Below are 17072 nucleotides of genomic sequence, written 5' to 3' on the forward strand. Positions count from 1 at the left end.
ATTCACAGACATTAAACATTTTGAAAAAGAAGAGATTTATTGTTGAATTTTGAGCTAATCATAATCATGCCATGTACTTGTACCTATAATTTACATTGAATTGATCTGAATTCATGGTTTCCTTGTACAAACTCTACAAGACTGGTAAATTGTGATTTTTTTTTGTTCACAAGTTAAGAGAGATAATCATACCATAAGCTCATGATGCACCTGTTTAATAGGACATCTTGTCGAATGATAATTATTAGTCAACTGTGCTGGTAATACCTGTTCATTGATCAGAGGGGGTTGGCACACCTCCTTTTTACCAGAAAATTAGTCATTTTCATGTGTAAAATTGACAAAACATGGAAAATAATGTGTTGGCATCACCATCACTTTGGCTTGCACCCCTCTTTTTCAAAGTGTCTGGAGCCTTCCCTGTTCACTAATCTGTAAATAGCTTTCATCATATTTTGCTTTAACCGTCTAGCATGAAACAAGTTGCCTGTTTTGAAACTATTTTAATATTCTCCATAAAAGCAATAAAGAAATATATATATAAAAAACAAAAAACAATACAATGCTTAGGTAGCAAACCATATTATACTCCAGCAATGCTAAAGGTTGTCTGGCAAGCTATTTTCTGACTTGGTGCCATCCTAGGGTATAGAGGAACGGAATTCCAACCTCTTACGTTGTAGGAGTAACAGGGACGGATCCAGGATTTTAGATAGGGGCGCACAGTAAAAATTCTGCCGAGCGGAGCGAGGTGACACAAATTTTGAGGTTAAATTTTTGAAACATTATAGAGTGGGTGCAATGTTGATATCTTTTGTGGTAAAATTAGCGAGAAATTTATGTTTCAACTTGAAACCGCCTAAATCTACCCATGACAAGCCATGCTTTGCAAATTTTAGGGGGCGCACTCCCCCACCAGAATACGCCTCCGAGTAACCATGTTGATTTTCATGAGTGGGGTCAGGGCTAGGATCACATTTGAAATAGAAAGGCAAGACAATGATATATGATTTTATATAAATACAAAGATGCAATATGCGAAAAAAAGGTTCTGGTTTGAATATTACATAAAGAGATCCGGGACACAAAATTTGACTATATAGCCCCCTTTTTCCCCTTACGATTCAAATGGATATAGGAATGTATCATTATTTACCTGGGAGGGGGACTGGTCATTTTGAAATCATATAAAATTTTCTTGACCCTCCCCCATGATATTTTCTTATCCCCCTTAAAAACATTTTTTTTTAAATGTGATACCGCCTCTATTAAACATGCGTATGGAGTTTTCATATACATGTAACAACTACTACATTATGCCAGAGCTTGTCGAAACTACGCAGAGTTTTTGTATCGCGCTAGAATTCTAACAAATAAACTTCTGGAACAGGGTTGTGTTGCTACAAGATTGAAGTCATCCCTATAGAAGTTTTATGTTATGGTCGTCATCCTGAAATCGTGGATCGCTATGGTGTATCCATCTGCGCCATGAAAACTGAATTGTTCAACGTGTCATGGTTTTCCTTTCCTCTTTCGTCTACCCCGGACTTGTCTTTTTATGAGCAACTCGGTGGGTGTATCTAGAAAAGCAGAGGACGCTTACCCTACTAGCGCACCTGGTCCATGCTCCAAGTTTATAGTGGAGTCATAGTTGCTCATTTGCTTTTGTTAATTTGTATATTTGATTTTATCAAAATTTCATGTTCTTTGTACGTCTGTTTTCCATGTCTGGCCTTTGTCCCTGGATAACATTCTTCTTATTACCGTTATAACCGTAGTTCCCTTCACTACTCTTTGAAGCAAAAGCAGTTGAGATGTTAAAGAATTCTTACAATAAAAAATTCAAGTCTTCAATTCCAAAACTTGATACTTTGGAAAAGTCTTATCAAAATCAAGCAGAATCAGACACAGCTCTTGAGATTCAAGATATTGGTAAGGAAATTGAATCGTCAGCAGATAAGTCGGACCAATTTGATTTAATAACTGTAAATGTTTTAGGTCCTGATGGTTATGTTGACATGTGACAATGAAATAAAATGTTTAATGGTGGTAAAATATGTTTTAATTTGACTGGTGTAATGCTCTGCTTAACTAAACATTTGGATCCCCCTTGAAATCCATGTGCAAAAAAATGACCCCCCTCTTTGAAGTTATAAAACAATTGAACCCCCTTTTCCACTTACAGAAAAAAATGACCCCCTGGATATATGTACTTGGTATGTTTAAATTTTCAAATAAATGTCTACGGTTTGAATATTATTTGTAAATTATTATATAAAGGATGCCGAATCTAGAGGTATAACCTTAAAAAAAAGCTGTTATGCACGTGGCTATTTACAATATTCGTTATGTTTCGGCTAAGTTTACAGCCAATGAAATGAACATCTCGTTAGCGAGAACACAGCGTTACTTTATATATTTATCGGGCATTTTTAAAGAACCCAAAGCTTTTCCGAGAGGAAATAATCGCCATTTTCTTGCAGCATATTTCTCTGTTTCCTTCCCCTTTCCCTATGATATCCCCTGCTGTTGATGACAAAGGCTCAGGTATCACAACAAAATATAATGCAGGTACAATTCGAATTTATAGAGTTTTATTTTATTCATTCATTCATTATATATTTTGTGTAATATTATTGATTGTTTATACAATTCGGTTCAGGATCACCTTTATTGTAAATTCAAATTGATTAAAGTCAATGTGTGTATATAGGTCTGCTTCTCAAATATCAAAATTTAGTTCGACATTTGCTTTATATTCAATGTACTTATAATGTAGTTCCAATATGTGAATTTTTTGTTTTCATTCCCCAACACCCGGGCCCACCACACAAAGTGGCGAGGTATTACAATGCAGAGGTTGATTTTCCAGGGGAGCTAAGGGGTCCCTCCCCACTCTGCGTCACTTAAAATTTACAATCACCATAAAAATCACAGGTACTTTGGGTCTCGATTTTTTTTTTTTAAAATACGTCATCATGTATTATAACAGGTAGTCTATAAATGCAATTTTAGCTGTTATATTACATGATGTCGTATTTTTTTTTTCTAATATAGCAAAAAAAAAAAAAAAAAAATCCCGACCCCAAGAAACCGAGTACCTGTGGTAGCTGATACAGTGTACATGTACCTTAATATGGGGTAGGCATTGCCTAAATCAGCGAGCACCGTGAGCATTACTATATATGTACCGTCTGTGCGAGACTTGTAAAAATACTAATGGACATTACAAAGAGGAGGTGGGGGGGTAGCCCCGGATGAAAATGTTTGCTTCGCAAGTGCAATGCTGTACATTTTTTATCCCTTAAGGACATCTCCAGCAACATCCATTTTAGTTTAGGCCTGTCAGATCAATCTGTACAGATACCAGAAATATTACAGTTCTCCACGCATGGTGGGAATATTTTACACATATCATGTGGCGTAAACAAAATTCAGACGACAGCTGCAAATTCCAAACAAGAAACTGATTGCGTTTTCTATCTTAGAAAAGATTTTGATAAAATAATCGGAGTTGTATTTTTTCCGAGGTGGGTTAGGTTCTTGACAACAGCAACAGTGTAACAGCGGAGACACACGTACGTACATCCACATGGAAACTGGTATTCCCCGAAGTTTTTATAATCATAACATTCACTTCTTTAAATGAGTAACACAAATTAGAAAAGACTTGAAAACTATCAGAAATGATGAATCCATTTTTACTGAAGCGTAATCTTAACCTATATTTTTTATTTGTTTGACTGAAGGAAATGGTGAATTTTCTCTATAAGGGCAGTCACTTTTTGTTACTTCTGGGACATGATTTTTTTTCGTTAGTATTTTGGGGAACGTTAAGAGAAATTTAGAATGTACACGTTATAACGTTAGAGCTCACACCACTTCGCAGCGTTCGCTATAAACAGATACATGTCCAATGTTTACGTAAAGGATTATGACTACAGTGTAGGGGAATAAATGGCTGCAAACAAACGGAACTATAAAGCGACTCATAAGTAATGTAACATTACATATATGTATCTTCAATTATACAATGTATAAAAATATGACAATTGCCTAGAACAGTATGTGAATTGGGAAATAGTCTTTTAATTTTAATAACTTGTTGGAGGTTTGCCTTGCGAGATCCAAGACGTGTGGTTCTGCTAGACATTTTTAGTTTTAAAAAGAGTTTATATATGAGCACTTAATATGTAAATTTAATTTACAACATTCATTCAGTCCCCTTTACTGTCTTTTGAATTAAGCAGTGCCATAGTGATAGATTCAGAAGAGACGGAGTGGACGTTCACGTTCCCGTTTTATTGGTATAAATATATATTTTAGCCCGAAATCTTCATTTTTAAACTCGTATATCCCTCATCTTTTGCATTGCTGCGCTCAGCATTAAGACCGTCTAACCTGAAGTATTTGCCCCCTCCTTGTTGAACTTGTAAAAAAATGAACAAGTTCATAAAAAATCTGACATTTGGTCAGCCCCCCCCCCACCCGGCTGACCAAAGTCTGGATCCACCACTGTTAAATGGGATACCTTCCGAAAAATTGCGTGTCCGTTCGTCCTTTCATCTGTCTCTCCCATGAGCGGATCACTGATATTTTTGTTGTATTTGTTGAAAGGAGATAATTATGACTGGTTATGCAGGAACTGTAAATATGAATCATCAAACTTTAAAAATTCAACATCTATGATCTAATGTGGCTTTGTTTTATTTCTAGATTGAGGCCCCACTTCAAAAAAATGTTGTTGGTAGAATGCTCTTCTTTTTACTTTTATCTAATACATTTTGTAGTGTTTTTGGTAAGTATGGGTATTATTAATAGAAAGTAAAAACAAAGGGATCCATAACTAAATAAAACTAGTTACAAGATGTCCATAATCTGGAGACAGTTACTAAACGAAGAAAACAGACAAAAGTTGGACATTAAAACTAAAGGATCAAGTAGTACTCCAGCTAAGAATCACGCAATATATATGACACATGGTTTGAGAACCTACATATTTGTTCTCTCTTTCTAAGCGAATTATCTAGATAAAATATGCCAATGTATTTATAAGCATGTCCCCATCAGGCGGAAATGAAATCATATTGATAAGGCAAGATTTTAAGTGTAAGTGTTTGTGAGAATCAGGTAAAATGGGAAAAATTAGAAACATGCATGTCAAAACCCTGCCGATCTGACTATGTAATATCACTCAAGGATATACTTTCTCTATTTGGAAAGTCCATTATTTGATCTCTGCATTACTGGCTTTGTGCAAAAAAAATCAATAAAATCTTAGAAAAATGAAGTTTTTGACAAAATTATCTGCCCTTGAAATGTTCATTTTCAGTGCATTTCAATGATATTGTGACTCGAATGTCCAGCATGATAAGGAAAATCTTCACTGTTTTCCTTGATTCTTATGGTGCAAATAGTCATATTAAACTATCAAAATGGCGTTTTTTTATCATACCACGTTTCACCTACTGCCTGCTTCTTAAAGGGACACTTGACAAGCCCACTCAGGGTACAATGTAAAACTTAACAGCCATTATTTCAGTTTTAATAAAGAAACCCCTCTTACTTATTTAATTTTAGTATCCTAATGCTTCCTGTAAATATACATGTACTGGTTAATTTCTTAATGCAGTTAAAATGGCTAGGAATAAACAACTGTGCACATACATGTATGATATTTGTCCACTTTTATGTGACTATAAAATTTACAGTCCTCAGGTATGAGGATCTTTGAATGGCACTTTGATATTGATTTGGTTCGACCTCACTACCCGTTTGCTTGTAGTTCATACGTACGTATCTATGATTTGCATGTAGTTCATAGTGAGCTTATTTGTTAATTTAAAGAAATAGAATCAGGACTGGGTACCATAAAAAAATCTCAACTTGAGAATTTCCTCTAGTTTTGTATTTTTTCCCTCAAATTTTCAGTTTCAAGTGATCTGATTGGTTTAAATTTGAATTGAAAAAGAATTTGAAGAAAATCTCGATTTGAGATATTTTATGAAACCGGGCCCAGATTACATTACGTTTTTTAAGCTTTTTACAAAGTATAAAGGAGACAAATTGCTGTTGGAACGGTTACAGTACATGTTAACTAAAAGAAAAAAAAAACAAAAGGCATAATTTTGGACAGTTTCTGTTGGAGGCACGTGCATGTGACCCAGAAAGGGTTTATAGTCATTCTTGTTTACAAATAACATTCGCTCTCAATCAATTTATTAAAAAACTGATCAATTCATAAAAGAACTTGATTCACATTTGGATGAAACTACCCCGATCGTAAGCGGAATCTGACCGAGACGGGTTAGGCTCTCAATGGTTTTCAACACTTAGAAAAAAAATATTTTGGAGAACATTACAAACGGTGGTCTTATTTTGTACAATAGTTCATGATGCTAAGGGTCATATGACAATATGTTGTCCGGTCGGTCGCCTGACCCCCCCTCCAAAAATATGGACCGAAGCGTAGCTGAATTCCATTGAATTTTTTGGGGAGGGCAAACAACTGTCCATTATTTTTTTAGACAACCAACTGGTCCAGAAAATAATATTGCAATTTGACCCGAAGTAACTTAAACTATTTGCTACATTATACATAAGAAAAGAGATCACATACACAATTTCTTACGTTATGACGTCGTGTTCTTAATTTGAAAACGAGCCGGTCCTTATAATTTCCTACCGGTCCATCAAATATAGTAAAAGAAATAAAAATCTTAAAAAGTATTAATACTTTAAAATAATATGTCTGAGTTGAACAGAGTTTCATATTTTGTACAAAACAATTGATAATATTAGCTTATTCACATTTTAGGAGTAGATTGGCCATGGAATTGGAAGAAAGAAGATGTCACGTGTTATTCTGTATGCCTCGCGGCTGTAGGCACTGGTGCCGTTGTTGGTACACCTCTGGCTTTAGCCGGAGCTGGGTTTGGTGCAGCTGGAGTTGCATCAGGATCTATAGCTGCTAAATTGATGTCGATGATCGGAGTAGTTAATGCTGGCAGTTGGTTTGCCTTTTTGCAATCAGCGGGAGTTTCTGGTGTGGGGCTAACAGGAAAAATGATTATTGCCTCAACTATTTCCCCCCTTTGTCATGCCATCTGTGGAAGCTCAGATGAACGGCAAGGTAAGTCACTGTAAATTTAAAAAAAATACATACTATTGCTTATATGAGTTTAATTCAACGGGTCATAGTTTTCCTTTCCTCGTCTGTCTACCCCGGACTTGACTTTTTATGAGCAACTCGGCGGGTGTTTCTAGAAAAGCAGAGGACGCTTACCCTACCGGTGCACCTGGTCCATGCTCCCAGTTTTTAGTGGAGTCCGAGTTGCTCATTTACTTTTGTTACTTTGTATGTATGATTTTAGTTACTTTATGTTCTTTGTTGTGTATGTCTGTTTTCCATGTCTGGTCTTTGTCCCTGGATTACATTCTTTTGATTACCGATATAACCTTGGTTCCCTTGATTACTTTTTAATAATCAAACAATTTTGATAATTATTCTCATGTACATGCATTTTTGTGAGGTAGTGAGGACTTTGCTACATGTACATGTATGTTCTAAATCGACACTTTTTGTCGGGTTTTAAACGTATGACTGCATGTATCAACAAACGAAAAGGTTTTAAAGCATGCCATCAATGCGAACATGTATTTCCACATAACTGTTTACTTTGTTTGTATTCTACAAATCCCAAATCCTTTCCTTGAGTATAGTCTGTTACATATATGTAGCAAAGTCCCCTTTTCGCTACACAAATGCATGTACATAATGATTAAATTTGTTTGGTGATAAAACAAACATCTCAATGTATTGATATGTGTAACAGCAGACAGAAGGCTTTAAATTCAGTGGAGAAAAGCATTTTCATCTTTATGCTGTGAGAGAGTAATCAAGGGAACCAAGATTCTAGCGGCAATCAAAAGAATGTAGTCCGGGGACAAAGACCAGACATGGAAAACAGACAAACTTGTCAACAAAAAACAATAAATAACAAAAATAATACGTACACTGCAACAAAAATCAGCAACCCATACGCCACTAAAAGCTGGGAGCGTGGACAAGGTCACCGGTAGGGTAAGCGTCCTCTAGATCTGCTTTTCTAGAAACACCCGCCGAGCTGCTCAGGAAAATGATATCAATGATGAATTCAAACCTAAATATCCAAATAAAAAAAGGAATTTTTTCCACAATCGGGTTCCGCTCTTGAGTTGATTATAATAAAGATATTTATATGATTTGAAAACTAACACTGTAGAAGCACTTCGAGAATAAAACATAAGATAAGCAGATACAAAACGTAACCAATTTAACTTCGATAAAATCTCGAATAGACGACTTTCCCATTTGCCACTGGTATTAAACTGATTACAATTAAGATCTCATCATGGAGATGGTAGAACCAGGTAAGATATTTCAAGTCTAATTTCTCGAATAAAACGCGCTTTTGCCAAGAATCACTCAGTTCCATGGTTCCTCTGCGTACTTATGACCTATATGTGTCGATTCGGAATATAATTTCCCTTGGTTACTTAGAAAATTGGCCCAAAAACTTACAATGGTAATCGGAACTCGTGGCATTAGTGGGTTTTATTCGAGAAAATAGACTTGAAAGATCTTAACTGATTCTGCCATCACCATGATGGGCTTGTCGTAATTGCAATTACGAGGATCTGTGCAGTTTAATACTTGAGATTTATGTCAGAGGTGGTGGAAACTGGTTTACGGTCTTATATATATACTTCAAAAAATAAGGATTCCGGATTTGAAGAAAAACAAAACCAGTAATAGTTAATTTGTGAATATACGTGTACGTCCCCGAACATTAACAACATATCTTAAATGCTTCTGGAATATTTTATCATTTAAAAATTCTTTGAAGTAATCGACTCAAATGTCTGTGTCTTTTACCCCCATTGCAATGTCTCTGATCTTACATAAGTAGAACCAAACTGATATCGATATAAATGAAGAATTTTTCAAAAGTGGAAGTGAATGTAGAAGTCGTTTATTATCAAGGCTTGAGAAATGTTAAGAAATTGCGCACAAAGGATTGATTGATTGATAGGGTTTAACGTCCGAGCAGCAATATTTCAGCTATATTCAGGCGATCGAGTGTTGACCCATTTGAATTGGAAAATAAAAGTATGGAATGAAAAGTCACTAGACATTGGTCACGTGTTTTCAAGAAGACTCATCTTTGTGATATTTGAGAAGATCAGTGTTTTAGATAAAAACACATTAATTTGTTATTAAGTCGTCGACTACTCTTCGAAGGATGCAGAACTTCAAAAAAAAAATTCCTCCTGCCGCCAAAAGGAACCCGTTTTTTACACCGGAAATTGGAACATCAAATATCTCAAAAACTACTGATCAGAATTTGACCAAACTTGGTATATGTATTAAGCTCAATGTCCCAAGCAAAATCCCGAAAAAAATCGCGTCCATCTCGGCCGCTATTGTCAAAATGGCCGCCAACGCGTCCAAAATTCAAATTTGTCTGATTTTGATTATAATTGATATCTAGGTTCTTTGAGCCGTCCCAATTAATTATCTGGGGCTCAATCGATAATTTTAGCTACGTTTTGGCTGCCATTTCAAAATGGCCGCCACTGCGGTCGTAAAATCTTAATTTGTCCGATTTTGATGTAAATTGATATCTAGGTCTTTTGAGCCGTCCCGATTATGAATCTGCTGCTCAATTGGCAATTTGAGCTACGTATCAACCGGCATTTTCAAAATGGCCGCCACTGCGGTCGAAAAGTAAAAGGTTTTCGGTTTTGTTGAAGTTTGATATTCAAGTTCTTTACGCTGCCTCGATTAATGATAAGCAGTTCAATTGACGATATGTTTCTCAAAAGACAGATCGGGAAACGGGAGGCGACTTCTACACGTTTCGTGGAAACGTAAATTTTAATTTATATTAGATTTCTACATGTTTGTTTTCGACAATCTACGATTGTTTATTTCGTTCAAATATTTATATTGTTCACTGATTGTACAGATTTGAAGTGCTATACGCAGCGAAGACAGGGAATGAAAGGACTCGATGAATTCCTTATCAAAGCAGAGCCTGTCACCGAAGTTGGAAATTGTGAAAAACTATGTGATGCGGAAGTCTTGTGCAAGGCATTTAGGTTCATACGGAAGAACAAATTCTGTTTTTTGTATAGCCTGCAACAGCCGATTGAAGACGATGTTGAAAGCCTGTTCTTTTTAAAGCGCTGTACGTTATGCTATATGGAACCAAAGGAGAATTCTAAGGGTCCTGATGATGAAGTGCATTCAGTCACACACGGGTCTTCATTAGAAGAATGTGAAAAGGGATGTATAAAGTCAAGTATCTGTGAAGCAGTTCACTTTGACGGCAAACGGTGCTTTGCTTATAAATCAAAAGTAAAGCCTGTAACTAAGGATGGAAACGGATACTCGGCAAAAACTTGTGTAGAATTTAGTGACATGGCCATTGAATATGAAGGTAAGCATGCTAATCTCCTAAAATTGATATTTTAAATTCAAGTGTATGAATTTTATGTGAATTATCATATATGTTTGGTATGTTAAATTAAAGCTGTTGGTTCTCATTTAAAGTATACAATATAAATTAGAATTAAACTTCAAAGCGCGGTTTTATTTGAAAAGTTGAATAGAGTATGGTGTATCATTATTTAACCCAACAATTATATTGTGCCTTAAAAGCTAACATATTTCAAATATTACTTATCAATATTAGTCAAGATTGAAGGAACGTACATTGATATTTATATACATTGTACGTTTTAGCCACATTGAACAGTGTGATAAACCAAACTTTCTTTTACTCCATATAATACGTCATTTCCGGTCGCAGATGGATCCAGAAATTCCAAACAGTCTGGAACTCAAGCCGCGCCAGTGATATCTAGTTTTTTTTCTACATAATCTGCCAAATTTTTCGAACATTGCGAAGAGGGTGGGGGAAGGGCATAGTCCCCTATTTTTCGATCCGTCTACGATTTCTTAAATGTTGGACGGTTTCCACGAGAAGATATTCTCATGGACAGTCTCTGTGTCATTGAAAATTTAATTTCACATGTAAATGGTTTTTTTTTGTGTGAAAACATTGAAGTATGCTCAGAGAGCAAGAAAAAAGTCACGTTTTCATATTTACGGAATTCAAGCCATTTTTACAAAGTTTTACAAAGGAACGTTACCACCAATACACGACAACTTGTTTGATGGTCTCTTTGGGGGAAGTAAGAACAGTTAACATGTTTCTTTGAAATTTAAACTATTTTCACCTCGGTAAGTAGCTAAATGCTTTGAAATAAATTATTTAAAAGTATCCAGTTACTAACCGTACTTCTATTGAGTCAAATACTGTGAAAGTACTATTGTTCGTGGGGTACCGATTTTCGTTGTTCTCGTGGGTAGGCCAAATTACGTAATTTGGTTCCCAACGAAAAGAAGATTTCAGTTGATGTGTATACTCACGAATTCAAGAATACACGAACTTGTGTTTCTTCCCTAATCCACGAAAATTGGTATAGACGAATTAAAGTACTTCACGGTAATGGAATTTGAAATCTACTGTCCATTGCTCCAATCGGACAGTAAAGCAATCTGTCGGGTAGGAGAGTTAGTTCCCTTTGCTCAAAATAAAAAATACGAAGTCAGAGTTCGGAATATTTACACAAGTAAATGTATATATTTGCCAAATTCTTTTACTTCTCTTGTTCCACCAAGAAGAGGTTTTTTACACCTCAAGTGATGGATTGTATCGGCCTTAATCGACATGTTGATGATTTTAACTACTATAAATTATTTTTTCTTACAGGTGATAAATACAGTAAAGAAAGCCAGTAAAATGGAACAAGTGCTTCTATGATTCAGATAGTAGAGCTAGAGTGAGCAGTTATTGAGGGAGGGACAACTTTTAAGTAAAAGAAGAAAAATACATGCAAATTTTTATTATTACCCCTGCTTGAGAATTTTATGAAAGGAATGTTTAACTTCTGTCTATACAATGTACTTATGTAGCGGGGTACCCTTTCTCTAATCCACTACCCCTTTAGACCACTGAATGGATGTAATGAAATTTTCATTAAATCTTTATTAAGGAGGTAAACCTAGGGTAAGAGACAAATCATTGGAACATTTGTATTCAGCATTTTACATCAATCTCATGTAAGCATCAAAGTAACTTGGATTGATTTCATTCTGTTTCAAATGAAAGCTTGATAGGTTTGGTGAAATTGAATATGATACAAACATATCACTGATTTTATGAGTTACGTCCCTTACCTAGGTCTATTTCCTTAAGTAGTAGTCTGTAAGGATCATGAAAATTCTGTAAAATGTGATACACCCCAAAAAAAGCTATACAATTTTGTTTTTGTTATTAAGTTACTTTATAAGTCTATATGATGAAATGTATAATTATTCATTTCAATCTGTCTTAGGAGAAAATCTACTGATTCTGACATGCTTGGGTAGCCATTGAGAAGCAGTCTTTGTAAGAATCATACAAATTCTGTCACAATTTTATTGTTGTTATTAAGTTTCTTTATGTGTCTATATGATGATATTATTCATTCCAGTCTAATCCAGTCTTGTGAGATCATTCACATCCAAAATCCAACAGTTTCTTTTGTATTTTAGTGTCATTTACAGACTTATTTCCCTCGATTTTGAATTCTACAGTATATTTTATCTACTTTTTATCTCCTATGAACAAGGGTTTTATGAAAAACCACATGTTACTTTCTGTTAACTATGACATTTTAAACAAAATATCAAAAATAAAAATATTTAAGCTTTCCAACATGAATCACATTTTGCATGATTCTTATGTGGGGTGCTACTTAATTAATTATTAAAGATCTACACCACCGACGTCCACCTTTTTCAGTTTTTGATCTGAATGCTTTTTCGATCTGTTTTATTTTGGAAGTGGGGTTGGTTACATATTTCTATGGCACAACTCTTATTTCAGATTTTGATCTGGATGTTTTCATGGTCTCATATAGCAAAACATGGATTTTTTCATCATTCCCAAACATGGAGGTGCAGTGTGTTCATGGGCGGACATAGGGATTAAAGACCGGAAGAACGTGCTTACTGATTGACCAGATAGGGGCGTGCACTGTCACGGTCCTGTAATTTTCTTTCAATACAACATTTTTTTCATTCCGGAAAACGAGACTTAATGCGATCGGTGTGCCAGGTCTGGATCTGTCTTTGGTATTACTTTTGTGCAAATGTAAAAAAGTTTCACATGTACATATATTTTTTTAGTCTAATATTATAATGTTTTAAATATGACAACAAAAACTTTAAGGTCATATGATGGTGCTCTGAGTGGCGTCGTCTGTTTATTTAAATAGCGGTCTGGTCTTTATAAAAATCAGACTGAAAGTGATTCATGCATGTCAAAAACCCACCGAATTCACTTTTATTTCTTATTCAGAATCAGTTACAGACCACATAACCAGTCAAAGTTTTTCATTTGGGTGTTGCGCTTTTGAGATAAAATTTATATGGATTGTACATCAAATAAGCACTTTGCAAGAGTTATCCCTTTTGATTTTGTTCGATTTGGTTGATTTTAGTGGGAGATAGATGTATGATTTTCTCAGAAGTACAGATCTTAGTATGGAAAGAACAACTGATAAAAATGTAGCATACGTAGATTGAAAAAGCATTGTTTGTTCGGTGGGGTTTTCTTCACCATGAATCACTTTAATATGGACAGTGTCTGAATTTTATATGGACTCGTACTTAATTGTATTACTGTAAGTACAAGGTACGCGCATTGGTCATACATGTACATGTACATGTACATTGTAGTTGTAATGAAAGTGCAAATTTAAGTGTTTTTACATGTAATCTCTATTCGTTGTTCGTGATCTGGACATAAGTGCTTGTATGTGTTCATGTTGGTAGAAATTCGTTGTTTAAATAAAATATTATGCTAATACTAAAACACTATAAAGTGCCTGTTGTTTAATGTAAGGTTGAAGTATATGATTTATTTTCTCTATTTTACAATTTTACATGTACATGCCTGAAGATTAGTGATCTCCAGTGTACCTCCATTGTTTGACTATTTATAGACAATAGCTCGCTTTGATGGCAGGTACAAATGTACATACATATTAAGTAGTAGTTTTTGTAGGAATCATGCAAATTCTGTAATACATCCTGGAAAAGGCTACACATTTTTTTTATTTTGTTATTACGTTGCTTTATAAGCCTATATGATGAAATGGAGAAATACTTCATTACAATCTTTTTGCTTTGAAAATCCAATGCTTTCCATTGTATTTCATTTACGGAGTTATCTCCCCAAATTTTGAATTCTACAATATATTCTTTATAATTTGTATCACTTATGAACTTGAGTTCCATGTAATTTGTTAACGTAAGCATTTTGAACAAAATATCAGAAATAAAAATATGTAGGCTTTCCAACCATGTATCACATTTTGCTTGATTCTTAGTTGGAGTGCTACATGTACTTAAGTATTTGGTTGTTTTTTTTCCGCAGCATTCATAGAACGAATATGGCGAAACGTAACGTATGCATCTTACAAAATAGTAAATACTCTCAGACCAAAAGGTATTCAGAAAGTGCAAAAACACCTTTAAATAAGCTATGGAAGGCCCGGACAACAAAGTTATAAAATCAAGGCTAACTAACATTAAAAACAACATTTTGGATTAAAATTGGTCAGAAAAATACTGAAGTTTTTTTTTAAATAAGTAATGTAAGATAAAAATATCAACTACATGTAATGGGCGTTTCTTTCAAATATTTGAAATAAAATTAATATTTCATTCTATGCAAAGTTTACCCCAACATTGTAATGTTTGCAAAACATTCCTGTCAACTCTTTTATAGTATGGACCCCATGGGAAAGTTTTTAGAAGAATGCATAACTTAAAGTTCATTGGCATTTCCTACATGTACTAGTACAAATTGTCAAATGTCAAATTATATGATTCTAGGTTGACATCTGTAATGGACTTAATTATTTAAGGACACTACGTAAAAAATTATAACATACATTATTATCAAGCTGGTGACTTTTTGACCTTTGCTAAAAAATAAGCTGTGGTTGATTTTTATACCCGCTCTGTAGGATATGGGGGTACAATGTATACTGTTATACCCTTTCTATGTTTGGGCGTGTCTGTGTGTCCGTGATTCCGTGATTTTGTGTTTCTGTTACACCCTTTTCCGTCACATTTTTCTCAACAACAATTTATTACTCGTCAGAGTGGCTTGAAATTTTAACACATTCTTCCTGTAGGTATGTCATACGAAGAGATTCATTTTCAGAAAGAAATCGACAACTCTTGTAAACCGAGGACTTGGTTTATGTTCCTTATATCGTAATCGGAAGCGGAGGTATCACTAATGAGCCATCGCTCAAAGATTTATTTTTCTATCATACCCGGCTTTATGTGTGAACTCGTTACGGTGTATCCATCTGCGTGTCATAGTTTTCCTTTTCTCTTCCGTCTACCCGGGACTTGACATTTTATGAGCAACTCGGCGGGTGTTTCTAGAGAAGCAGAGGACGCTTACCCTACCGGTGCACCTGGTCCATGCTCCCAGTTTTTAGTGGCGTCCGATTTGTTCATTTGCTTTTGTTACTTTGTATCATGCATGCTTTAGTTACTTTTTGTTCTTTGTTGTGTATGTCTGTTTTCCATGTCTGGTCTTTGTCCCTGGATTAAATTCTTTTGATTTCCGCTATAATAACCTTGGTTCCCTTGAGTACTCTTTCAAGATGCTTTTGAGTATTATTTGTTGTTACCTTTTAATTTAACACTACGATAAGAGATGTTTGGGTATAGATTCGTAGTAAATTTGGCATTATAGGTAAACAAATGTTTTTGTTAGTTGGGGTTTAACGTCCGAGCAGCAATATTTCAGCTATATTCAGACGATGAACATGAAATTGATGATAAAATGAACATGAAATGATGAAACGAAAAAGGGATGGGACACAAGGACAATTGGGTCGACAAATTTTGATTGCCACTGGAAGTAGGGAGAGGTGGGTAGGGTCGGGCAATTTAGCCTTCTGTGGCGGAGCCCTATGGTTCCTACTCCGGGAGAATACCACAGTAGGGTTCTTTAACGTGCGAGGAACGTGGCATCTTTCCCAACACGGTGCACCACTATGGTTTGCGGTCAGGTTTTCCGTATTATAGCCTGACAACCCCAGCATGTAACACGCCAGGGGTACCCCATTCCACCACCTGGGGCACACATCCCAGTTGCTCTGTGGCAGAGCGCCCTAGCCCCCGGCTAGGGTTCTGAGCACTATTTAGTCGCCTTTTACGACAAGCTTAGCGCTGCTGCAGGCCTATTCTTTTAACACCCGCACCTGCACGGGGAGTCAACAAAAAAAATTCTACATGTATCAGTTATTGATATCGACTTTCCTTTAAACGAAAAACTGGCTAAGATTGAACTGGTACATATTTTTGTTTTACCGGAACCAGTTTAGCTTTTCACCAGAGGGTAATAGACAAAAAACTATCACCCTCTGATCCATGTGATAGAACAGAATGTTACCGTCTTATTGAACCAATCAAAATTTGGTAAATTGACATGAAGTATAATAAAGTTCTTATATTAAAGTACGCGGTAATTCAAGAAATTGTATAATTTTCAATCAATCTTAAATAGTTAAGTATGGGTCTGTCTTAAAGTAAGGCATGGGAGTGATTCATCACTTCTCAAGATAATCAATGCAACTGCTAAAATACACTTGATATTTCCTGAAAGCAACTTTTTCTGTGTACATTTCCTTAGATCTGTAGCTAATTTTTGCCTTGTTATAGTGCTAAACTTCTGGTGGGAAAATTTCCCGCATTTTTCCTTAGTAGAACGTAGCCAAACTTAAACATCTCCACTGACCAACTTGAATTTGCGCTACACAGTTTCTATGAGGCATACTTAAGGATCTCCAATCAAAAGATATTGGGTTTAGATATGCATAAATCACTGATCATATGCGTCTGCCTTGAATTAAGGTAGAACTGTACTTAAATGAAATATAATTATTGT

The 17072-nt window shown here is 35.3% G+C and overlaps 1 protein-coding gene across 3 annotated transcripts; it reads left to right on the forward strand.

The window, feature by feature from the left end:
* Positions 1–2168: 2168 nt before the first annotated feature.
* LOC148602041 (uncharacterized) lies at positions 2169–14512 on the forward strand. 3 transcript variants are annotated; one of them, XR_015917012.1, is made up of 7 exons: positions 2170–2571; positions 4717–4798; positions 6818–7132; positions 10011–10484; positions 11823–11892; positions 12981–14073; positions 14124–14512. XR_015917012.1 is itself a non-coding variant. In XM_088554838.1 (6 exons), the coding sequence occupies exons 1-5, from the start codon at positions 2533–2535 to the stop codon at positions 11849–11851; spliced, it is 939 nt and encodes a 312-aa protein (XP_088410964.1). In that variant the 5' UTR covers positions 2170–2532; the 3' UTR covers positions 11852–11892; positions 12981–14512. The 3 variants fall into 3 exon arrangements, 2 of the variants coding, with proteins under 2 accessions (XP_088410966.1, XP_088410964.1); XM_088554838.1 differs by having other exon boundaries at positions 12981–14512; XM_088554840.1 differs by lacking the exon at positions 4717–4798 and having other exon boundaries at positions 2169–2571; positions 12981–14512.
* Positions 14513–17072: the final 2560 nt, after the last annotated feature.

The sequence above is a fragment of the Perna viridis genome, chromosome 12, assembly GCF_037379345.1.
Source record: "Perna viridis isolate PV_CMFRI_1.1 ecotype Kerala chromosome 12, ASM3737934v1, whole genome shotgun sequence".
In the NCBI taxonomy this organism is placed as follows: Eukaryota; Metazoa; Mollusca; class Bivalvia; order Mytilida; family Mytilidae; genus Perna; species Perna viridis.